The sequence below is a fragment of the Monodelphis domestica genome, chromosome 7 (genome assembly GCF_027887165.1).
Source record: "Monodelphis domestica isolate mMonDom1 chromosome 7, mMonDom1.pri, whole genome shotgun sequence".
Classification (NCBI taxonomy): domain Eukaryota; kingdom Metazoa; phylum Chordata; class Mammalia; order Didelphimorphia; family Didelphidae; genus Monodelphis; species Monodelphis domestica.
This window is the reverse complement of record NC_077233.1, coordinates 13,631,605-13,654,507: the sequence shown is the minus strand read 5'-3', so window position 1 is coordinate 13,654,507 and position 22,903 is coordinate 13,631,605. Positions and strand designations below refer to the sequence as shown.

The 22,903-nt window shown below is 59.3% G+C and overlaps 1 protein-coding gene and 1 pseudogene across 2 annotated transcripts in view; one reads left to right on the top strand and one right to left on the bottom strand.

The window, feature by feature from the left end:
- SCN5A (sodium voltage-gated channel alpha subunit 5) overlaps positions 1 to 22,903 on the bottom strand; it is a 109,438-nt gene that overhangs the window by 47,460 nt on the left and 39,075 nt on the right. The window contains 5 exon segments of one of the 2 annotated variants that reach the window (NM_001246327.1): positions 5,592 to 5,948; positions 6,165 to 6,338; positions 12,533 to 12,771; positions 13,692 to 13,824; positions 22,415 to 22,861. In NM_001246327.1, the coding sequence (NP_001233256.1) occupies positions 5,592 to 5,948; positions 6,165 to 6,338; positions 12,533 to 12,771; positions 13,692 to 13,824; positions 22,415 to 22,861 (1,350 nt within the window). 2 annotated transcript variants of the gene reach the window in all.
- On the top strand, positions 19,119 to 19,272 carry LOC130455705 (U4 spliceosomal RNA; annotated as a pseudogene).

Sequence of the window (22,903 nt, the reverse complement as noted above, 5' to 3'; positions counted from 1 at the left end):
GAGGTTTAAAAAAAAGCAAAAGAAAATGGGTTGATAAGGGAGAGAGAAGGCCAGTTTGGAGGCACGAGTGCATGGCGGGTGGGCTGGGGGAAGGCTGGAGCCTTCAGGGATGGCCTACGGTACCCTGGGCGAGGCCCTTCCCGCTCACCTGCGAGGCTTGTAAGGGATGGAAAGTGCTTCGTAAGCCCTTAAAGCACCGAGCAAATGGGAGCTCTTTTTACTTTGATCACCCAACACTTCCTGTGTAAATGCACGTTATTGCTCAGAAGAGAAGGGATGGGGGGGAGAGGCAGCCTGGAGAGACCGAGGAAGAGGCAGATTCAGGCTCAGCAAACCCCCCGGCTCTCAGGGTCACGACGTGGAACGTTTCCCTGCCATTAATTCAGGGAGAGCAGTTTTCCTCACGCTCCTCGGAGCCTTTGAAAGCCCAGCTAGTGCCAGGCTGTCTCCTCCTCATTGTACAGTGGGGGAAACTGAGGCTGGGGGACAGAAGTGACGTGCCTTTGGTCCCAGAGGTAAGACGTGAATACCTATCAAAGTCACGATCCCCATAATTCCTGAATCCCAAGCCCCCTTCCCCGGCCACGTCTCCCCTTGAAGCTGTTCTCATCCTCTATTAGAAGGAAGCTCTTTGAGGGCAGAACCTGTCTTGGCACACAGGAAGTCGCTAAGTAAGTACTCAAAGTACCCACACAGCAAGTACTTAAAGGCACAAAGTAAGCACTTAAATACTCACATAGTAAAAGCATAAAGTACCTTTTCATTCATTCTCTGAGCCATCCAAGTGTCTGAGGCAGGATTTGGCTCCAGAGCCGCCCCTGCGCCCCCTGGGTTCCGAGCCTGCTGGGGTCACCATTTTCTCCTCTGGGAAATGAGGGGTCTCCCCAGGGTCCCTCCAACTCTCCATCTCATGGCTCTCGCACTGACCTCGCCCAGCTGATGTGCCTTACGTCAGCCCAGACCAGAGCTCGGCGTCTCGGCCAGGATCCCCCAGTCCTCCTGCGACCGGCGGGATGCCCGGAGGAGGCCCGAGCCTTCTCTTCCCTGCCCAGGTCCACAGACACGCCGGTCAGTGGCGAGGGACAGAGGTCCGGCCTCCATTCCGGCCAGCACCGCCTTGGAAGGCCAGCGACGAGGGCAAGCCGGTGGCCAAAGAACCTCGAGACCAGGCTTTCTGCGGGCGGGTTAAAGGCGTGGAGGCTGCTAAGGAGCCTCGGGGGAGAGGCCAGCCCCACGGGAAGGCCCGTGACGCGGCGAGGAGCGAGCCTGGTTCTGCTTGGGCCGGCGGGCAGGTCCAAGCCACGGGCGGAAGCCGAGGAGAGGCCGACGTGGGGCGATTGCTGCTCGCGGGCGTTTGGCCTCCACGATCCCTCCGCGGCGCCGCCCCGTCTCGGACTTCGTGCACGCCCGCCGGAACGCCCCGAGGACACCCGAGGCCGCCCCGCGACTTCCGGCCCGTTTCTCACGAGCTGCTCTGCGTGAAGGCCGCGTCCACAGCCGGCTGGAGCTCAGCAAGGCCCGCGGCGAGGGCGTCCCGGGGCCCAGCACGCAGCACGCCGTCTCCCGCGACGTCCTTGCGGACCACACAGAGATGAGGAGCGGGACGGGGGGGGGCTCGTGGGGGGCGACGCGGGGGGCCAGGACAGCCCTGGGAGGTCCGCCCTCCCCTCGGCTGCTCGCCACCGTCCCCCAAGGCCATTCTCTGCTAAAGCAAGCTGGGACGGCGGGTCGGCCGCGGCGGCCGCCAGAGCGAGCCACGCTTTAATCCCGGAGGCCGTGCGCTCCAGCAAAAAGTCCTGGCTTTGGAGTCGGGAGTCCCGGGTTCAGATCCAGCCCCGGGCAGTTCTGGGCACGTCATTGCTCTTTTCTCATCTAGAAAGTGCTGGCCCCGAAGGCCCTTCTCGCGGTAATAGCGGGGGTTATGTCGGCGCTGCCTCACTTTATCTTTGGGACCGTCTCGTGAAGGGAGAAGGGCGCGGTTATCTCCGTTTTACAGATAAGGAAACTGAGGCACGGACGGGTTCAGCCGCTTGCCTAAGGCCACCCCGTCGGCACGCCTCTGAAGAAGGATTCAGACTCACCGCAAGCCCCTTCTCTGTCTGTTAGGCGCCCTCGATGCCTCCTGCGAGGACCATCTTCTAATTCGGACGTGGCTGGTGGCCCCTTCAGTCCGCCCCCTCCCTTCAGTCTTTGCACACGTCTCACCAGCCCCGGGAGGGGCGTTGCATGGGCGCGACTGTCCCCATTGTACAGACGCGGTAACTGAGGTCGGAGGCGAGGGGCCTCCAGCTGGGCTGCCAAGGACGCTGGTCCCTGGGCGGGCGGCGCAGGGAGGCTTCCATCCCGCCCCGAGTTCTCCCGACCCGCCACGTCACGGTGGATGTTTTTCAGCCCCCAAACCATCATCGCTTCCCCTCTCAATGGCAACCTCGGAGAAAGGCTGGCTTCCACCCACGCAGCGCCAGGCAGCTCCAGCCTGACTCACGGGGGAGGAGGCCGGCTCCGCGTGGGAAGGAGCAGGCAGCCTCCGGAGAGGGTGGCGGCCTATCTCGGCTGCCCAGAAAAGTGCCCCTCAGCCGGGCACCGACGGGGTGGAGGCCCCTGTTTGCCCTCCCAGGACCCTCAGCTGCAGCCTCGGGAAGGATGTCCCCTGGGGCTGGGGGCTCCGGGTGCGGGCCGAGGGGTCCCAGCCCCAGCGCCGGACCAGGGAGGGACGTGCCCCAGGGGCGGCCCTACATTCAGGAGGCCAGGCCCTGCCTCCCGCGGGTGAGCTCAGGCGAGCCCCCCTCGCCCAGCAGAAGGAAGGGGCGGCGGGCTCCACGGCCCGTCCTCATCGGAGTTCCTGGAAAACAGCAGGGGCCGCAGGCCTTGGCTGGGATCGATGCCTCTTCCTCTTGCTGTGTGACCTTGGACAAGTCCCTTGCCTTCTCCCCTGGGGCTCTAGGGGGCAGCCTGGCTCTCCCCACTTGAAGGGCAGGGGCTGGAGGGGATTATGTTGTCTGTTGTTCGCTCGTATTCCACTCGAGGACCCCATTTCTTGGCAGAGCTACTGGCACAGTTCGCCATTTCCTTTTCCGGCTCATTGTACCGAGGAGGAGCCTGAGGCAAGCGGGGTAGAGTGACTGGCCCAGGGTCACACCATCAGGACGCACATCCACGGCTGGTTACATGTCGTCTGCGGTCAGAGAGGGGCCCAAGGGGCAGAGAGGACTTCTGAGGCAGAGATCCCAGGGCGGAAGCGTTGTGGGGGCCATGACGTCTCCTCGAGGGAGGGCAGGGGCCAACTTGGGGTTCTCCCTTCTAGCTCCAGTCCTCTTCGCCGTCTGGCTCAACAAATGCAACTTGACTTCCTACTTTTAGGCATTTCAGCCCATTTTAGGGCTCAGAAGCTTGACGCCGGCTGGATCTCTTGACTATTTCCCATTCTGGCTCTGCCCACTTCCCTTTGCTCGCATGAAATGTCCACCCAAAGGCCACCCTCTGCTCTGGGCAGTTAGTGGAGTTGGGCCTTGGCCGGGGGTGTCGGGGCGCTGAGGACGGGGGGATGGCTGGGCTCCAAGATAAGCGATGGATGGACTCGTGCTCCCCTGGAGGGAGGGCCCCAGGGATCCAGCCGGAGCCCCATCGTCTGTGGAAGGCGCGTCGGTGGTGGGGCAGCCCCATGTACCGGGTGATGGGCTAGAACAAGGGGTGCCACCAAAGGAGGCCCAGCCGCAGAGATCCCTGTCCTCCCTTGGCGGGTGTTTCTAACTTATTTTCCATCTTAGAATCAATGCCTGGTATTGGTTCCAAGCTAGGCTGCGGGGGAGGGGAGCAGGGTAGGTGACTTGTCCAGGGTCACCCAACCAGGAAGAGTCTGTGGTGAGACGGGGACCCAGAGCGCCACTCCTCCAGCTCAGGGGAGCCGTGAGTCTCCCCCACACGCCGAGCGGCTGTGGAGACGGTGTCTGTAACACGCTGGAGACGCCGCTGTGGCAGGTTCTGTACAAACCTCCGCTGTGCCGGCAGCCCCCACACTCCCCAGCGATCCTCCCACGGCCGCCATGCAGACAGATAATTGTCGCTTTTTGTTCTCAGGACTGGGAGCTCAAAGAGAAGCCCTCCATTCATAAAATCGTCCGGAGTCCCGGGCTGGGGCGCAGGGCCCACGCGCATCCCACCCACTCCCATGGCGGCACGCTCAGTTCTGGATCCACAATGAGCCTCCGTGAACGGCCCCAGTGGCCACTGGGACGGCGCATGCCACGTTCTGCCCCCAGACCCCGCCTCCCCGCAGAAAGGAGGGAGCCTCTTGTCCTCTCTCTCCTCCTCCCTCGTTTTAAAGAGGTGACAACAGCAGGGGGAGGAGGAAGGCCTCGTCTGGCGGTATGTTTGCTTTATGAGCGGAGGCTGGCCCGCCTCCCCCGGCCTGAGGCCGCCCCCTGCCACCCTTGGGTGGACCACGGCTAGCCGGGAGCTAAAGGGCAGGGAGGCGCCATGCTGCTCTGTGCCCGGCGAGGGCAGCCTACGGAGGCCATGGACGTTCTCTTCTCTGTACCGAGCTAACCCGGTGCCTCTGGACCGGTCACTCGTCCACCTGGGGCCCGGCTCCCTCGGCCGTGCCACGGAGAGAATGAGCCCCCCCTCGGCGCCCTGTGCAGGGCTGCTGTCAGAATCCCGCCCAGTCACGTTTGGGAAAGGGATTGGGAAAAGGGGGTGACAAGAGCGAACCCCGACTGCCCAGGGGGGCCCAAGCACTCTGCGGAGGTGAGGGATAAAGGGTGGAAAAGAGGCCACCAGGGCGACCCCCATCCTGCCTCTGCTGCACCTGTTGGCGGGGGAGCTGCATAGATCCAAATTGCCCTCCAGAATGGTTGGATCAATTCACAATCCACCAGCAATACATTAATGTCCGGACTTTGCCACATCCCCGCCAGCATTCGTTACTTTCCTTTGCTGTCATGTTAGCCAATCTGCTAGGTGTGAGGTGATACCTCAGAGTTGTTTTGATTTGCATCTCTCTGATTATAAGAGATGTAGAGCACTTTTTCATGTGCTTATTAATAGTTTTGATTTCTTTGACTGAAAATTGCCTATTCATGTCCCCTGCCCATTTATCAATTGGAGAATGGCTTGATTTTTTGTACAATTGATTTAGCTCTTTATAAATTTGAGTAATTAGACCTTTGTCAGAGGTTTTTGTTATGAAGATTGTTTCCCAATTTGTTGCTTCCCTTTTAATTTTGGTTACATTGGTTTTGTTTGTATGAATGGGTAAATGAAAGCTGCTTTCTGTCTGCGGCAACGGCAGACGCCCTCCTGGCCTCCAACACACACACACACACACACACACACACACACACACACACACACACACACACACACACACACACGACGCTGGCCTCATCAGACCTCGGGGTCGAGCTCGTCCTACTCCACCCCTTTACAGAGGAGGAAACTGAGGCCTGACGAGACTCTGTGACTCACCCACATGACATGGTTGCCCTGGCTCTCCGGCCTCGCTGCCTGTGAGACTGCCCGGGGGCTGGGGACAACCCCCTGCCCTGCGGCCCCCCCGGCCCCCCGTGCCCCCCCCCCCGGCGCTCACTCACCACCAGGTTGCCGATGACCATGACGAGCAGGAAGACGAGCAGGCACAGTGACTGGCCCGACACCTCCATGCAGTCCCACATGGTCTCGATCCACTCCCCGCACAGGATGCGGAAGATGATGAGGAAGGCGTGGAAGAAGTCCATCATGTGCCAGCGCGGCAGCAGGCCCGAGTCGCTGATGCAGTGCCGCAGCTCCGAGTAGTTCTTGCCGAACAGCTGCATGCCCACCACGGCGAAGATGAAGACGATGATGGCCAGCACCAGCGTCAGGTTGCCCAGCGCGCCCACCGAGTTGCCGATGATCTTGATGAGGGTGTTGAGGGTCGGCCACGACTTGGCCAGCTTGAAGACCCGCAGCTGGGAGAGAAGGGAGAGAAGGGCGGGCGGGCCTCAGGGCCGGTCAGAGCTGGGCTGGGGGGCCTCAGGGCCGGTCAGAGCTGGGCTGGGGGGCCTCAGGGCTGGTCAGAGCTGGGCTGGGGGGCCGAGCTGGGCTGGGGGGCCGAGCTGGGCTGGGGGGTCTCAGGGCCGGTCAGAGCTGGGCTGGGCTTCAGGGGGGCCGGGGGGGGGGCTTACCAGGCGGAAGGAGCGCAGCACCGACAGGTTGCCCATACGGGACAGGCCCAGCTCCATGAGGCTCAGGATGACGATGATGCTGTCGAAGATGTTCCAGCCCTGCTGGAAGTAGTAGTAGGGGTCCAGGGCGATGATCTTGAAGGTCATTTCTGCCGTGAAGATGCCTGTGAACACCTGCGGGGGGGGCACAGCCCGAGAGGTCAGGGGCAGCCCCTCCCGGAGCTCGGACTCGGGGGGCAGAAGAGGGGAGCCCGCGGGGCCGTGCCAGGCCCGGAGACGGGGGGGGGGCAGAAGAGGGGAGCCCGCAGGGCTGTGCCAGGCCTGGAGACAGCGGGGGGCAGAAGAGGGGAGCCCGCGGGGCTGTGCCAGGCCTGGAGACAGCGGGGGGCAGAAGAGGGGAGCCCGCAGGGCTGTGCCAGGCCTGGAGACAGCGGGGGGCAGAAGAGGGGAGCCCGCGGGGCCGTGCCAGGCCTGGAGACAGCGGGGGGCAGAAGAGGGGAGCCCGCAGGGCTGTGCCAGGCCTGGAGACAGCGGGGGGCAGAAGAGGGGAGCCCGCGGGGCCGTGCCAGGCCCGGAGACGGGGGGGGGGCAGAAGAGGGGAGCCCGCGGGGCTGTGCCAGGCCCGGACACGGGCAGAGCCCGCCGCTTCACTTCTGTCTGCCTCCATGTTCTCGCCTACAGAGCGGGGATGACCACAGCCCTTCCCTCCCGGGGGTTGTAACCAGTATTCACTTTGCCACCCTGCAAAGCCCGCCCTAAGTGCTGCTTATGATGAAATTCAGGTCTTGTCTCCATATAAAGCCACACCATGGGGGGGATCAGAGGGGCCGTTATCGGGGCGCCCCTTGCACTGGCCCTGAGGGGGGCTGGAGACTCCGGAGGGCGCGTCCTGCCCTGCTTCTGGGGGGCCATCCCTGAATTCTGCCACGTTGGTGGTGAGGATCCGGGAAACCCCTTCTGGCTGCCCAGCGTGCTTGGGAGAACTGAATGACTCTCAGAGCCTGACTCGGTTTCCCCATCTTTCAAATGGAAGTGCTGGGCTCGATGGCAGACTCTCAGCGGTGATTTGGCAGAGGGCCAGCCCTCTGGGGGCCGTGACTGTGTCACACAGGGATGAAGGGGAAAAGGTAGACTCGAATGCGGGTCCGTCGAGGCCGAGTGCCACCCTTTGCTCCCGGCACCCCGTAAGGTCTTCCTGCCCGATGGTCCCATTTTATAGATGAGGCAGTGACGCGGCGGGTCCCGGGGGAGCAAGGCAAAAGCAGGGCTGCACGAGGGGTTCTCCGAGGTTCTGAAGTCCCCCGGAGGCCCCTTTTCGCGTGGTCTGGCCTCCTCCGCCCACCCCAGCCAGAGAGCCCGAAGGGAGGCCAGTGGGGCTGTCTCGGGGATGCGCCGATCGGCCTGGCCGGAGAGGGCCGGGGAGCGCGGAGGCCGGAGGGGCCGGGGAGCGCGGAGGCCCCTCATCCGTCAGGGCCGTCCGACAAGATCAGGAAGGAGCGGGAAGCCGCCCGCCCGCCTGGGGCTCTGGGCCCGGCGCCCCCGCCAGGCCGTCACTCCGAGGGAACGAAATCTGCTGAAGAGGCCGGCGGTGCAGAGTCAGCATCCTGGCCTCTCCCGGTCGGGCCCTGCCCCCACTCTGAATCGCTGAATGGGGGCCCCTGAGGGAGGGTCTGGGCCAGGCTCTGCCCCCCAACCCGGGCCCTGCCCCCACTCTGAATGGCTGAATGGGGGCCGGCTGCCAGCTGCACAGGGGGCTGGGAGCGTGGCAGAGCGCCCAGCCGGCCCCCAGAACAGAGGAAACGGGGCCGAATGGCGCCGGGGGGCCTCCAACCCAGTTCTGTCTGCACCCCGAGGACAGATTGAGGGCAGCTGGCAGCCCTGGGAGGGAGCCCCGAAGGGGAGTCGGGAGGACGGCCCACGAGGGCCGAGGACCCCCCGCCCCCCGAGAACCTCCGCAGGGACCGGGGAATCGGCCTGCCAACGGGCCGGCTGATGCTCCATCACGCGGACCCCCGCTGTGAGGAGGCGGGGCAGAGGAAGTGGCCTCCTTTGAACTGCGGGGGCTGCCTCGGACCCCCCCGTGGGATGACGCAGGAGCCTCCAGCCGCGGCCCCCCCAAACCCAGACCCCCAGAGCGAAGCTCCAGACTCCAGCCTCGGCTGGTGCCGGCTCCCGGGGGGCCTCCCTCCGCTCGTCCTGGAGGCTCAGCCCCCTCCTCCGGCCCCTCCTGGCCCACCTGCAGGAGTCGGGCCTCCCCACGCAGACGGGGGCTTCCTGAGGTTGGGACCCCCATCCCCGCGGCCGTCCCCCCTCCAAAGGAGCCAGGAGGGGCCGTGCTAAGCCGGCAGGGCCCGGGCAGAGGGGCGGCTGCCCCGAGGCCGGACCCCGGCAGAGGGGGGCCTCCAGGCCCGGAGAGAGGCCCGTCTGTCCTCCCCTGTGCCCAGGCCCCAGGCGGCCTTCCGTCCTCCACACGCCCGGGAAGCCCGGAGCCCCGGGAAGGGGCTCCCCTGGAGATGGCGAGAGCGAGGGAGGGTGTGCCAGGAGACCCCAACACAGGCGAGCTGGGGAGCCCCTCCTGGGCCCCCGGCAGGCCCTCAGGGGGCTCGTGGAGGGGAGGCCGGCTGGGAGGGCTCCGAGGGCCCCGGCAGAGTCCAGCCCGAGGGGGGCAGCCTCGGGACGCTTTCTGGGGCCTCTTGTTCTCTCTGGAGCTCCGCGGGCTGCCCCGGGCCAAGCCGAGCAGTTTGAGTTTCTCCTCCAAGAGGGAGGTCCTGGGCTCCAGTGTGGCCGCAGACGCCGGCTAGCCGGGTGACCCTGGACAAGTCACTTGAGCCCGTTGCCCGGCCCTTCCCGCTCTTCTGCCTTGGGGCCGACACTCACCATCTCCACGAAGGCAGAAGGAAAGGCAGGAGGGCCGCGACAAGGCCAAGTCTCGGAGGGCTCTGAAGGCCCAGCAGAGGGGCTTCGGGGGGCCCCGGGGTTTGGGGACAGGAGGCAGCCGAGCTCCAGGAGGACCTTCTGGAGGCCGTGTGGGGAGGGAGGGCCTGCAGGCCCCGCCCCCGGGTCCGGGCGCAGGCGAGGAGGGCCTCGCAGCAGCACAGTCCAGAGCGACGAGCCAAGAGGGCGCCCATCGAGGCTGGCGCCCTCGTCCCCGGGAAGATGGCGGAGCCTCAGAAGGGGGGAGGTCTGGGGGAAGATGAGGGCCTGCCCTAGCGCCCCCCCCACGCCGTCCTTTTCAGTACATCCTCCAACTTGTCCACATGGTCCTCGAACCCCCCTCGAAGCGCGCTCCGGTGCCCCGTGACCCGGGCCCTGGACGGGCCGGCGTCGGCCATTCTGGCTGCTCGTGGACGCTCACCCACCAGCCGTCGGCCAGCCCACCGCTTCCTGCCCTCCTCTCAGGCCCGTCGTGGCCTGGGACGCTGCCGCTCGTGCCGGGGCCTCCCTCCCGGGCCCAACGCCGCTGCCTCCAGCTGACACGCAGGCCCCCCGGAAATGGGGGGTGTCCTGCCTACAGACAGGAGGTCCTGGGTTCAAATCCGGCCTCAGATCTTTCCCAGCAGCCCCGGGTGTCCATCCCTCACCGCTCTCGGGCCTTGGGGCCAATACTTGGTATGGATTCTAAGGCAGAAAGCTAAAGGGCATGTCGAGGCGGACAGACAAGGCGAAGGCGGGTTCTCCAGGATCCCCTTCAAGACACTCTTCCAGGTCAGGAGCCACCCTGGAGGGACGCCGGACGGACCATTTCCTCTTCTCGCCGCTTCTTCCTCCCCAGGAGCCGCGTCACCGCACCGAAGATCGGAACTCGCCTCTCTGCATCCACCCTCGGGGCGGGCGGGCGAGGACAGCCCGAGACGCTCCTGCAGCCTGGGAGGCTCCCGAAGGCGGGCCGAGCCGGTTAACCCGAGCTCGCCGGCAGGGAAGGAGGCGATGTGCACGTGTGCAGGCTCAGGCCGGGCTTTCCTGGCTGGGAGAAACGCCGGCCGCCCCTCGCCAGCCGTGGCCGGGCCGCCGCCGCGCCGGCCGTCGTGAAGCCATCCACGTCCACACGCAGCGCGACGACTCGGCCGCCCTTCAACTGGCCGCAAGGTGCCACCCGGCGCCGCCCATGCTGGCCGCCCGCGTGGCGACTCCTCTGGGCTGATGTCGACACGCCGACCCGGCGAGGCGCCGCCACAACGGTGGCCACAAGCCCGGGTGACCCTCCGCTGGGGCACGTGCCGCGGCATTCCCGGAGCCGCCACAACCCAACCAATGGCGTCTCCCCGGCCACCATCTGCCAGCGGGATCGCCGCCGCCCCCGAGAGCAGCTCCAGTGCGATCAGCCACGCTGGCGGCACAACGCTGCCCGCCGTGCCCGACGCCCTCCCGGGCTCAGCACAGCCCCCAGCCACGTGACATGGGCCCCCCGAGGCCCGTCATGTGGCTTCGCTGCGAGGCTGCTCCAGCCTCTCCCGCGCTGGGGCCCGTGCAGGCCCTTCTCGGGCGGCTCCAGGAGCGCCGGGCACAGCCGGGCACAGCCCATCGCTCTGCCAAGCGGCCAACCCCTCCGTGCGAGGCCTGTCAGACAGCGGGCAGCCCGCCCTTCGGGGAGGCTGGAGGAGGCTGGCGACACGCAGCGCAGGGCTCTCGGCGGGGCGTGCAGAAGAGGGGGCACCCCGAGGCCTGTCGGTCTGGCTTCTGCAGACCGAGCCACTAAGGAAACCAGGCAGAGGCCTCGCCGTGAGGGCGCCCAGCCCGACCCGGCTCCAGGCGCCAGGGAGGCCTGAACCCTCCCTGCGCCGCTCAAGGACCGATGCCCGCAGGGCGCAGGGCAGGGAAAAGTGTTGTGAAGGGGAGACATCATTTGTGCCCAGACATGTGATGACGTGTCCAAGGCCTCCCACCGTCCCACCGTCCATTGGGGTTAGAGCCCAAGTGTCTTGTCCCCTTGGACAGCTATCATTGGGTAGAGGATTGAGTGCGGGACCTCCATTTAAAGAAAAAACCTGAGTTCAAGTCCTGCCTTATTAGCCACAGGACCCCAAGCAAGCCATTGAAGCCATTGCCATTGAGTGTGTCCATGACTCAGTTTCCTTATCTGTAAATAGAGGAGGGGGCTGCACTTGCCAGCCTCTAAGAACCATTTTGGTTCTAATTCTATGAGCCTGTGATTCCTCCTCCCTGCTGCTGCTGCTCCTCCTCCTCTCCCTTCTCTTACTCCCTCTCTTCCTCCTCCTCCTCCTTTTCCTCTTCTTTCTCCTCCTCCTTCTTCTCTTCTTCCTTCTTCTCCTCCTCCTTTCTCTTCCTCCTCCTCTTTCTCCTCCTCCTCCTCCTCTTCTTCCTTCTCCTCCTCCTTTCTCTTCCTCCTCCTCTTTCTCCTCCTCCTCCTCCTCTTCCTCCTTTCTCCTCCTCCCTCTCTTCCTCCTCCTTCTCTTCTTCCTCTTTCTCTTCTTCCTCCTCCTCCTCCTCCTTCTCTTCTTCCTCCTCCTCCTCCTCCTCTTTCTCTTCTTCCTCCTCCTCCCTCTCTTCCTCCTCCTCCTCCTCCTCCCCCATTAGCTTTTCTTGCCATGGGTCATCTTTTCTTGCCATGGGTCATCTTTTCTTGCCATGGGTCATCCTCCCCTTTTAGGACTGCCCGCCTCCCATCCCAAGTGCCCTCCCCACCGATGCCCGGCAGTCCAATCCACACCCTTTAAGTCCCAGCCCTGAAGGCCAGACTCGGAGAAGAGCCGCCATGCTGGAGCACCCTCCCTTTCCTGTAGAGGTGGGAGCCACAGATGGGGAACACTGGAGAGTGTCAGGCAGGGGGACGGGCTGGTCAGTCCAGCTGAAGTCCTAATTTTCTCTGTCTTTAAACTCCGGCTACGAGGGATGCCTGGCTGGTTAGGGGAGGCCAGAAGGGCCTCTTCCTAGCCCTTACCTCACCCTGAACCTCCCTGGAGACTTGCTCTGCCCTTGGGGTCCAAGTGGAGTAAAGGGAACTCCTCTTGCCCCTGGGGATGACAGTCAAAGCTTCAGAGCTAGAAGGGAACTTCTAGTCTAGTTTCGTTTTACAGATGAGGAAACTGAGGTCCAAGGGAGTTTGTGACATGCCCAAAGTCACACAGCCAGTAACTGAGGCCAAATTTGAATTCAGATCTTTAAAAAAAAATCCTTCACTTCTCTCCTGGAACTGATATTCCAAGACAGAAGAACCGCAAGGGCTCGGCCATGGGAGTTAAGGGACTGGCCCAGGGTCACACAGCCAGGAAGCGTCAGAGGCCAGATTTGAACCCAGGACCTTCCTTCTCTGGGCCTGGCTCTCCATCCCTGAGCCCCACCCCACCCAGCTGCCTCCAGACTCGGGTCTTCCTGATTCCCGGGCCCCCCAGGGGCTCCCCGTCTCTTACCAGGTTGCCAACCTGCAGCATGTCCTCGAAGTCGGGCGTCATGTTGTAGTGCTCGAGCGCCATGAACAGGGTGTTGAGGACGATGCAGATGGTGATGGTGAGGTCCGTGAACGGGTCCATGACCACGAACTTGACGCGCTGCTTGACGGACAGCCACAGCGGGCAGCACTCCCAGATCAGGTAGTTCTGTGCGAAGCGGTGCCAGCAGGGCGGACACTTGCGGTGCGACTCCTCCAGCTCTGCGGAGGACAGGGCGGCCATGGGGGATGAGCCGGCATCCGGCCCAGGGAGGGCCCGAGTGAGGCCACACGGCGCTGACTGGTGGGGCCGGGTGCATGCTGCCATCTACGCTGCTGATGGGACCCAGACCCTACTACCCCAGAGGCCCTTCGTTCACCTCCCTCCCTGTTACAGAGGAGGAAACTGAGGCCCAGGAAGGGGAAGCCATGTGCCCCACGCCCCAGCGGGTGAGAGCCTTGGCTAGCAGGAGAAACTTGGGGTCCTCAGAGGGCTTCCCTGTGCCTCAGCTCCGCCTATTTCTATCACCCAGTGGCCAGTGACTATACCAGTCATCTCCCCTACTCACAGGACCCAGTTAGGGCTGTACACCACTGACACTACTACAGGTGTACAGATACCTCTCACTGCCCCTGGGGAAAGGATGTGAGCCGAGAATTGTAGGACCTGAGCCTGGACCCTGGCTTAGCCCCTTAGGACATGCCCTGTGGCCCTGGGCAAGGCTCCTTCTTTCTCTGGCCCTCAGGCCCCTCACAGGTGAAATGGGGGTGGGGAGGGGGACTAGGGAAGCGGTTGGGCACCCCTCCCTTAACACACTGGGAACAGTTCTGGACTTGCTTTGCCCTTGCCCACTGTGTGACCTTGGACAAGTCCCTTTCCCTCTTGGGGACTTAGTTTCTTCATCTGTAAGACACGAGGGCCCCCAAGGATCCCCCCTGAGTCTGAGCCCTTCATTTATAGGGGACAGAATGAGGCCCAGGAAGCTGAACGTGTTGTGCAAAGGGGACAAAGTAGGAAGGCTCAGAGGTGGGATTTGAACCCAGGACCCAATTCCGGAACCCAACATCTTTTCGCTGTGTTCCCAATATGCATCTGGGTCCCCCTCTTGGGGCTCTGTTGTCCCCAGGGGCCCTGAACTGACCTTCCAGGGCGCTGGTGATGACGCTGACAGCGCTCAGTGCCCGCTGCCGCTCATGGGGCTCCTCGAAGTACTCCAGGGACAGGCGCTGCGGCATCAGCAGCTGCTTCTTGCTCACTTCCTCTGACACCGAGGTCTGGGGAGGAAGGCCGTAATGCAGACCGAGAGCAGCTGCAGGAGCCCCCCAGGCCACCCCCCAGCTGTTATAGAAGCTCCACTTTACAGAAGGGGACACTGAGGCTCAGGGGCACGCCGCACATGGCTAGGGGTCCCATGGGTTTGGCCTGAGGGGAGATTCGAACTCAAGCCTTCCCACTGAACTCTGCCCACTGCACCAGACACACTGAGCACCCGCCAAAGGGGTAGAAGAGTGGCTCATCTGTAGCAAGGGAGGGAGCTTCCATGCCTAGAGGGTCCCATGCCAAGAAAATCCCAGCTCTGGGTGGAAAAACCAAAACGCTGGCAAGGAGGCAGGACGCCAGGGTGCCCCATGCTGGACCAGCCACTGACCCTCCCTGCTGGTGCCACCCCCAGGCTCCCCCATGCTCCCTCCCCCCTCCTGCCCGCTGTCGCCCCTCTCCAGAGGCTCTCCTGCCAGCCACATTTCTGCCCGTGTCTGTGCCTGGGCAATAGGAGTCCCCCAGGGAGCCCAGGAAGGGGGATCGATCCGAGGGAGAGGGGACCCTGTGGGAAGTCCATTAACCAAGTGGTTCTAAAGGGCGCCGGGACCAGACCGACAACCCCCGGGGAGCATCGGAGCTCTGTCCTGCAGCCCAGGCTGCGCTTCTGTCAGTGACTCAGCCCAAAGCCCAGAGCACAAGCCCGGGGCAGCCAGGCCGGACAAGGCCTGAAGGAGCCTCCAGGCCGGCCTGGACCACTGATCAGAGGCTTGTCCAGTTCTGTACTGAGGATCGTGGCGAGAGCTGCCTGCAGGGTGCTGAAGAGGGAGGCCCCGGGGCCTGGATGGGGCTCCCTGTCACTCCCTGGGTGACCTCCTGATGGGCCCCCACCCTCTCAGGGGGCTCCTCATCTGTAGGAGGGGGCGGCCTGGACGCTCTGTCAGGCCCCTTCCGGCCAGGATCCCACCCTCCAGAGGTCTGCCTGGACTGTAAGATCCTCGCCAGGCTTTCATCAGAAAAGGAAAAAGCTAAATGGGGTGGTAGGCTGCCTCTGGAGAGGGCCAGGCCTGCAGCCTTCCCACGTGCCCCCCAAAGGCTGGCTCTAGCTCCTGGCCCCAGGCTTTGGGAGTTCCTTGGAAAATGAGTCAGAGGGAAGAGACCGGGAAGGTGAGGGGCCAGGCTTGTCTGAGGAGCGGCTCGAGAGGCTCGGACCGGGGGTCTGCCCTGGGTCCGCGTCATGGGCCTCCTGGCCCTGCCCCTTAGCCATCCGATGAAGCTGACGGCAAACCCTTCTCACAACAGGGCTTAAAATGCATGAAATAAAATCCAAAGGATTATGAAGGCAACTGATTCTACCAAAACAGAGCGAGCCCTTTGAATGACAATTTTAAAAGCATAAAATAAAATGCATGGAAATACAGAAGAAATGAATTCCATGGTGGACAGTGGATAGAGGGCCAGGCCTACAGATGGGAGGTCCTGGGTTCAAACCTGGCCTCAGACAGATTTTTTTTCCTAGCTGTAAGACCCTGGGCAAGTCACTTAACCACTGTGGCCTAGCTCTTACTGCTCTCCTGCCTTGGAACTGATACATAGTAGTGATTCTAATGAAAGGTAAGGAAATGAAAGGTAAAAAAAAGAAAAAAGAAAAAGAAAGAAACCAATTCCATTGGGAAAAAGTTTCAGTCATCAAACCAACTACGAAGTCCAGGGACCCCATGAAGAGCCCCTGATTAAGGAGGCCGTCCTGGCTGCCTTGTTTAATGGTTTTCTTATGGAAGAAGGCCCCAAGGGGAGGCTCAGGACCAGGGGGTAACGTTTCAGAGGGGAAGGTTGGAGCTTGATAGCAGAGGGTCTTTGATTTTAAGGAGGAAGGCAGCTCAGGAATAATTTCATTTATTTGCCTTATTTTAGAAAAAAGGACTATGAGGTCTAGGGAACTGATGACCTAAAGAAGGTTGGGGCCTCTGCTTGGGTGGATGGGATGCTGGTCATGACCAAGAGGGTTGCTTGATTCTTACTCTGGGTTTTCTCTACCAAGAAGGATGGCTTTTGGATTGGAAATGCCAACCACAACAAGCAAGAGCATCCCCCTCTCCCCCCCCCCCCCCCAAGCTAGGAAGGAGACAGTGAAGGAGCACTCAGCTGCTCTGGAGGAATTCAAGGTCTTGGGGGTTGTACAAGCTAGAAGGGGGAATGACTGAGCACCTACCAGGGATCTCTGAAAGGCTGAGGATGACAGGTCAGGATTAGATACTATGAGAGGGGAGAAAGGCAGACATCCTGCTTCCCAAAGTGAAGGAAGAAAACCTAGTCTGTAGAGGCCAGTGAGCTTGCTGGAAAAGTCCTCATCTGGGGAGGGAAGCTGTGACTCCGCCAATCACTTGATGGCTTCATTGAGAGAAGGGGATGAGCCAGACTAACCTTATTTCTTTGTGGACAGGATTACTGAGCCAGTGGCTGAGGGGAATGAGTGTACCTACATCTCAGCAAGGTTTTGGCTAGAGCATCTTCTACTATTTTCATAGAGCAGATAGCAAGAGATGGAAGATGAGAATAGAGTCTGATGGATTCACAACTGTCTTTTTCCATCATGGGATCATAGACTGAGAGCATGAAGGGATCTCAGAGGCTGTCTAGTCTGATCCTCTTGTCTTGCAGATGAGGAGAACAAGGCCCAGAGAGGACCCTGTGGATCTGAGAAATTCTACTGAGTTCAACCTCCTCATATTATAGCAGAAGAAACTGAGGCTGGGGAGAGATTGGCGGACTAGTAAATGCTAGGCAGGGATTTGAACCCAGGTTCTTGGACATCAAATGAAGAGCACTTCCTACTGTGCCATGTGGCACATGTTAAGGGAACAGACTTATAAGACTTGACCCAGAATGGAAAGATGGGGTCCAAGTCACCTCCCTGACCAAAGTACTGAAGTCAGAGCTGGCAGGAGAAAGGTTGTGCCAGATGGCCTTGAAGGTCTCTTCCAGCTCTGACATTCTTGGGGAACCAGAATTTTAGGCATGGAATATGCCCCCCCCCCAGATGCTGTGGTAGGAGAGGCTGGGCCTCCAGGAAAACTTTAGGAGACTGTATACTTTGGGGGCTGGAAAGGAGGAGGTAAACACCGAGGCAATCCTCAGGACCCCATCATCCTCCATCTCCTGAAGGGCTGGGGACCTGGGAACTGTCACCTGTTCAGGACACACTCTGCCCATTGGGAATATGAAAGTCCCCTCCAGATAAGGAAGACAGACCTGCCATGCTGTCAAGAATTCTGAGAGGAATGAGTGTGCTATAAGGGAAAGAGTATTGGGCCGGGCACTAGGAGACCTGGGCACTAAGCTGTGTGACTTTTGGGAAACTGCTTAACATCTCTGGCCCTCCATTACCTCATTTGCTGCAGTAAAGTGGTAGCTTTAAAAGGTTAAGGTTCCTATGCCCAAAGGGCTTTAAAAGACTATCTACCCTTTGATCCAGCCATACCACTGCTGGGTTTATACCCCAAAGAGATCATAGGGAAAAATACCTGTACAAAAATATTTATAGTCACGCTCTTTGTGGTGGCAAAAACTTGGAAAATGAGGAGGTGTCCCTTGATTGGGGAATGGCTGAATAAATTGTGGTATCTGTTGGTGATGGAATACTATTGTGCTCAAAGGAATAATTAACTGGAGGGATTCCATGTGAACTGGAAAGACCTCCAGAAATTGATGCAGAGAGAAAGGAGCAAAACCAGGAGAATCATTATACACAGAGACCGATACATTGTAGCACAATCAAATGTAATGGACTTCTCTACTAGCAGCAATGCAATGATCCAGAACTATTCAGAGGGACTTATGAGAAAGAATGTATCCACATCCAGAGAAAGAATTGTGGGAGTGGAAACACAGAAGAAAAACAACTGCTTGATCACATGGTCCGATGGGGATAGGATTGGGGATGGAGATTCTAATAATCACCCTAGTGCAATTATCAATAATATGGAAATAGGTCTTGATCAATGACACATGTAAAACCCTGTAGAACTGTGTGTCAGCTATGGGGGAGGGAAAGAACATGAATCATGTAACCATGAAAAAATATTCTAAATTAATTAATTAAATAAAAAATTTCAATGAAAAAATAGGTTAAGGTTCCTTCCAGCACTAACAAACACTCAGTCAGTAAGTATTAAGCACCCACCATATGCCAGGATGACAAGTGCTGGGAATACCTTGACCAAAAAGTGAAATTGTTCTCTGCCCTTGAGAAGCTTATATTCAACAAAAGTATATATTCTCCTTCCCTTCTGTTTCCTCCTCTCTCATGTCTTCTCTCCTCTCCTCTTTCTTCTTTCCTTTCTCTCTCTCGATATATATATAATATGAATTTATATAATTCAACATATATAATTCTAGATAATACACGTGAATATATAAAACAATGTATAACATGTCTTAGAGCAGCTTTCGAGCTTATTAAATCTGATATATTTACCATATATCATATATAGTATATGTATTATAACATGTTATATATACACACGATATCCATATTCAATGCTTTACACAAGCATACCCCTTATTTACACCAACTGGACCTAGGCTTTCATGGATGTAAGGAACTTTCAATGAGGAAACTGTCTACATCTGAAAGCCCAGCTCAAATGCCCCCTTCTACAGGAGACATTTCTCAGTCACTCACAAGCTGCTAATAATAATAGTCACTTGAGAGGCCTTCAAAGTTGGCCAGGCACCTTCTAGATAGGATCGAATTTGAACTTCACAACCCTGGGGGGTACGAGTTATTATTATCTCCATTTTATAGATGAGGAAACTGAAGCAGACAGAGGTGAAGTGATTTCCACAGCCAGAAAGTGTCTGAGGGCAGATTTGAACTCAGGCTGTCTGAGCTCCAAGTCCTGTGCTCTAGCTCCCCAGCTAGGGCCTCCTCTCTTGTTACCTTGTATTTACTCTGTATGTATCTTTTAAAAAGTATTCTTATTTTAAAAAATAACACAAAACTCTTGCCTTCCAACTTAGAATTTAATGATTCTAAGGCAGAAGAGTGCTAAGGGCTAGGCAATGGAGTTGAAGTGACTTGGCCAGGGTCACATAGCTAGGATGAGTCTGAGGACAGATTTGAACCCAGGACCATCCATCTCTAGGCCTGGCTCTCTTCCACTGAACCACCTAGCTCTTCTACACCTTTTGTCTCTCCTGTTAGAGTGGAGGCTCCTCGGTGGCAGGAACTATTTTCACTTTCTTTCTGTGGCCTCATTGCTTAGTGAGGTAACCGACACATCCAAGTTTTTCATAAATGCTTATTGATAGCTTTGCGCAGTGGTGGTATTATAGCCTGTGAGGTTTAACCAAGGCGTGATTATTGCTCATTGAAAACATAAATGCTTATCGATTGATTATTCATAAGGTGCCATTTCTCCTGGAGCTTAATACATGCTACTTGATTGAATGGCTGAGAAGCCCCGGATCATAGAGCCAGTATGTATCTGAGGTGGGATTGGAACCCAGATCTCCCTGCCTTCTAACCACTATGCCACCTTGCCTCTAAAAAGATAGCATGAGATCCAAAGAACAGTTGTTTGATCAAAGTCCCAAGCAGAATTTGGAGGCCCAAGGGCTCTCATCTGGGGCCAGTGTTCGGGGTAGGCCACTGGAATGTAGATTTAGGACTGATGATCTTAGAGATCATTAGATCCAACCCTTCATTTCATAGAGGAGAAAACTGAGTTCTAGTGAGGTTAAGTGATCTGTCCAAGGTCCCTCGGCTATTTAGTATCTGAGTAGAATCTGAACCCAGGTCCATCAACCTGACTCCAAATCCACCCACTCATTGCCTGGCGCTTATTAGGATAAAGAGAAGACAGGAAACATTCCCAGATCTTCCCTTCGGCATTTCTGACTCAAGATTAGGAATGAGAGAAGGCAGCTGGGAGTTTCCCCTCCAGAACCCAGGCTGAGCCAGATCGAGGCAGCCTTTAATCTGGTTAGTTTTATAAATGGCCCCATCTTGGCCTGCTAATCCCTTTAACTTTGGAAATAGCCCCATCTTGGGCCCCCTAATTCTTTTAAGCTTGGAAATGGCCCCACGGACGTGAGAATCCACTAAATCCCAGGCTGGGGTAATGAAGTGTATGAATGTGGGTGCTGCCCAACATGTGTGGTGCCACGAGATGATTTTCTCCCTAATGAAATTAGGAAATGATATTAACTTACCCAGGGCTGATCTAATTCCCAAGCTCTGGGCCTCCTGGGCTGTGACCTCAGTGGACACAGCCCAGGCTCCTGGAGCCCCCGCCTCATCTCCCACAGCAGAACCTCAGCCGAGGGCCCAGACCACCACCCCCCTGCCCAGGCCTGGTCAGCCATCACCTGCGGGGGCTGGGGAGGACTCTGAGGGCCTTAATCACCGAAGAGGGAGGTTCCCCCAAGCGGCGGATCTCTTCCTCCTCCACGACTCCAGGCCATGGCAAGATGGCCTCTTCCTCCCTGACCGTCTACGTCCTGCTTCCTCTAGTCTGTGCATCTGGCTCCTGGCTCCGAATTCCTATGGCAAGCATGGACTTACAGATGGCCAAGCTGGGTCCCGGAGAGGAGAGCAGGGCGGGCCTCTCTCCTGTTGGGAGCGAGGTGGGAAATGGCCGACTCTTCTGATAGACTCGCTCCCTGTGGACCCTCGAGACCCCAGGCAGCCTCTCAAGACCTCCCCGGAGCCCCTCTGTTCCTCATGGGCCATCGCCCCCTCAGCCCGCTGTGCAGAGACACGGCCCCCCTCTCTTCTCTAGCTCTGGGAATGGTCATGGAACTGGCGTAGGAAACGTCAGTAATTGTTTGGGGGCTCCTTGAACCACACATGTGTCTTTTCACACCAAAGGACCCCTCCTTGCCCATGGATGTCTACGGTTACTCCTCTGGTAGACTGTAAGCTCCTGGGGGCAGCCAGGCCTAGAGACGGGAGGTCCTGGGTTCAAATCTGATCTCAGATATTTCCTAGCTGGGTGGCCCTGGGCAAGTCACTTCACCCCCACTGGTGGTCCTCATTGCTCTTCTGCCTTGGAAACAGCACCCATATTTATTCTTAGATGGAAGGGAAGGTTTCAAAGAAAGAATGGAAGCTCCTTGCGGGCAGGGCAGCCTTGCTGGGTTTAGCACACGCTTTTTCACGCCATCCTTCGAGCATTTACCCTTCCTGCCATCCATTTATTCACTCTACTCCTTCTAAAGGAAGGGCCCTTTGGGGGGAAGGCAGAGATTCCAGAGATAAATATCTGCCCCCAAAGGGCATCAGCAACACTTATTCAATCAAAGGATTACAGAGCCAGAGTGGGGTCCTCGGGCTCAGAGAGGAGGCGGTGCAGAGTGCTGGACCTGGAACCCGGAGGACCCAAGTTCAAATCCAGCCTCAGACACTTGGCTGTGTGAGCTTAAGCAAGTCGCTTCGGCTCTGTCTGCCTCTGTTTCCTCATCTGTAAAGTAGGGAAAAAGCCCTGAGCAGCTGGAAAGAACAAACGAGAGGCTTGTACATGCCTCGCAAACCCTAAAGCACGAGAAAAGCTAGCCACGGCTGTATCTAGTCCAACTCAGTCCTTTTACAGAGGAGAAAACTGAGGCTCAGGGAGGTGGTCCAAAGGCACGATGCTGCTAAGCAACAGAGGCGAGGCTTGAACCCAGGTTCAAATATCGTCCTGCCCTGCCTCGGTTTTGGCTGACAAAAGGAGAGAGCTGCCAGGGTCCCGGAGATCACCTCATTCCACTGCCTCCCAGCCATTCCCCAGCCTCTGTGCCTTTGTCTCCTACAAGGGAAGAGTCTGTCCAATTAGATGGGAAAACGGGCTGGGTCCGGGCCAAGCAATAGGGTGCACTCCCCCAGGGGGAACAAAGGGGGCTCTGGAGGGGGATGGGAGGGCGCCGCTGTCCCCCGCTCTCTGGCAGGGGTCTGACCCAGAGCTGGGCACACAGAAGGAGGCCTTCATGAAGGCTGGCGGATGGGGAGCCGCCCCTCGGAGGAGAGCTCGCCTCCTTAATCAATCCCCACCAATGGCCCTCTCAGGGGGGCCACCTTCCCCCCACTGAGCTGGCCACCATTGACGGAAGGCTGTCCTCAGCGCTACTGAGTTCCTCATCACTGGAAGTATCCAAGTAGAAACTGGATGTCGTCCTGACAAGGATGCTGGGATGGAGATCCCGGCAGAGGGCTACGGGAAGAAGCCAGCCTTGGAAGAGACCTCAGCAGCCGCTTGGTCTGATCTGCAGCCCACACGTGCCCTCTCTACAAACATGGGAGGAATGAATGCTTTCGTGGGGCCAAAGGACCTGGGTTCAAATCTGACCTCTGCCCCTGGGGGCCTCAGTGTCCTCGGTAAAACAGGAAGGGCCTCAGGTGCCAGCACTCCTCCCCGCCCTGGGGCCCCCAGACGCCAAGGTCTCTACCAGAGCAAATGGCCCCTTCGGGCCTTCAAACCAAACCTCTGCGGGAAAGACCCTTTGGGCCAGGCCGCTTGGAGGCCCACGCGTGTGCGCGTGGCAGGCCCGGGGCGCGCCCACCCGTGAGGCGGCCCTTCAGGCCAGCAATTCGCATAGACTGAGCCCCGGCCGAGGGCGGCTCACCGTGTCGGGAGGAGGGCGGGGCTTCTCCAGAATCACGGAGGAGAGCAGGCTGCCCCCCGGGGACGCGGCCTCGGGCACCCTGGAGGCCAGGAGGGACACGACGCCGTTGCAGTCCACGGCGCTGTTCCTCTTGCCGTTGTGCAGGAGGCTGGGGACGCCGGGGACTCCCGGGCTGGGCTGGCTCTGGCCGCTGGGGCGCCGGGCGGGCCAGGGCACCAGCAGGGACGCCCGGTGGCTCTCGCTCTCCCCCGGCGTGCTGATCTCGTCGTCGGCGAAGTCCGTCTCGGAGCCCAGATCCCTCCGCCGGAAGGTGAAGACGCTGCCATGGCTGGACCTGCGCTTCAGGGAACTCCTGAGGGGGGCGTGGTTGACGCCCAGAAGGGCCTGGGGGGGGAGAGAAGGAGGAGGAGGCTGAGTCCGGGCTTCCGCCAGGCCCGCCCCGCTTCTCTGCAGCTCCTTCGCCGCTGACCGCCCAAAGCCGGCGGCCCC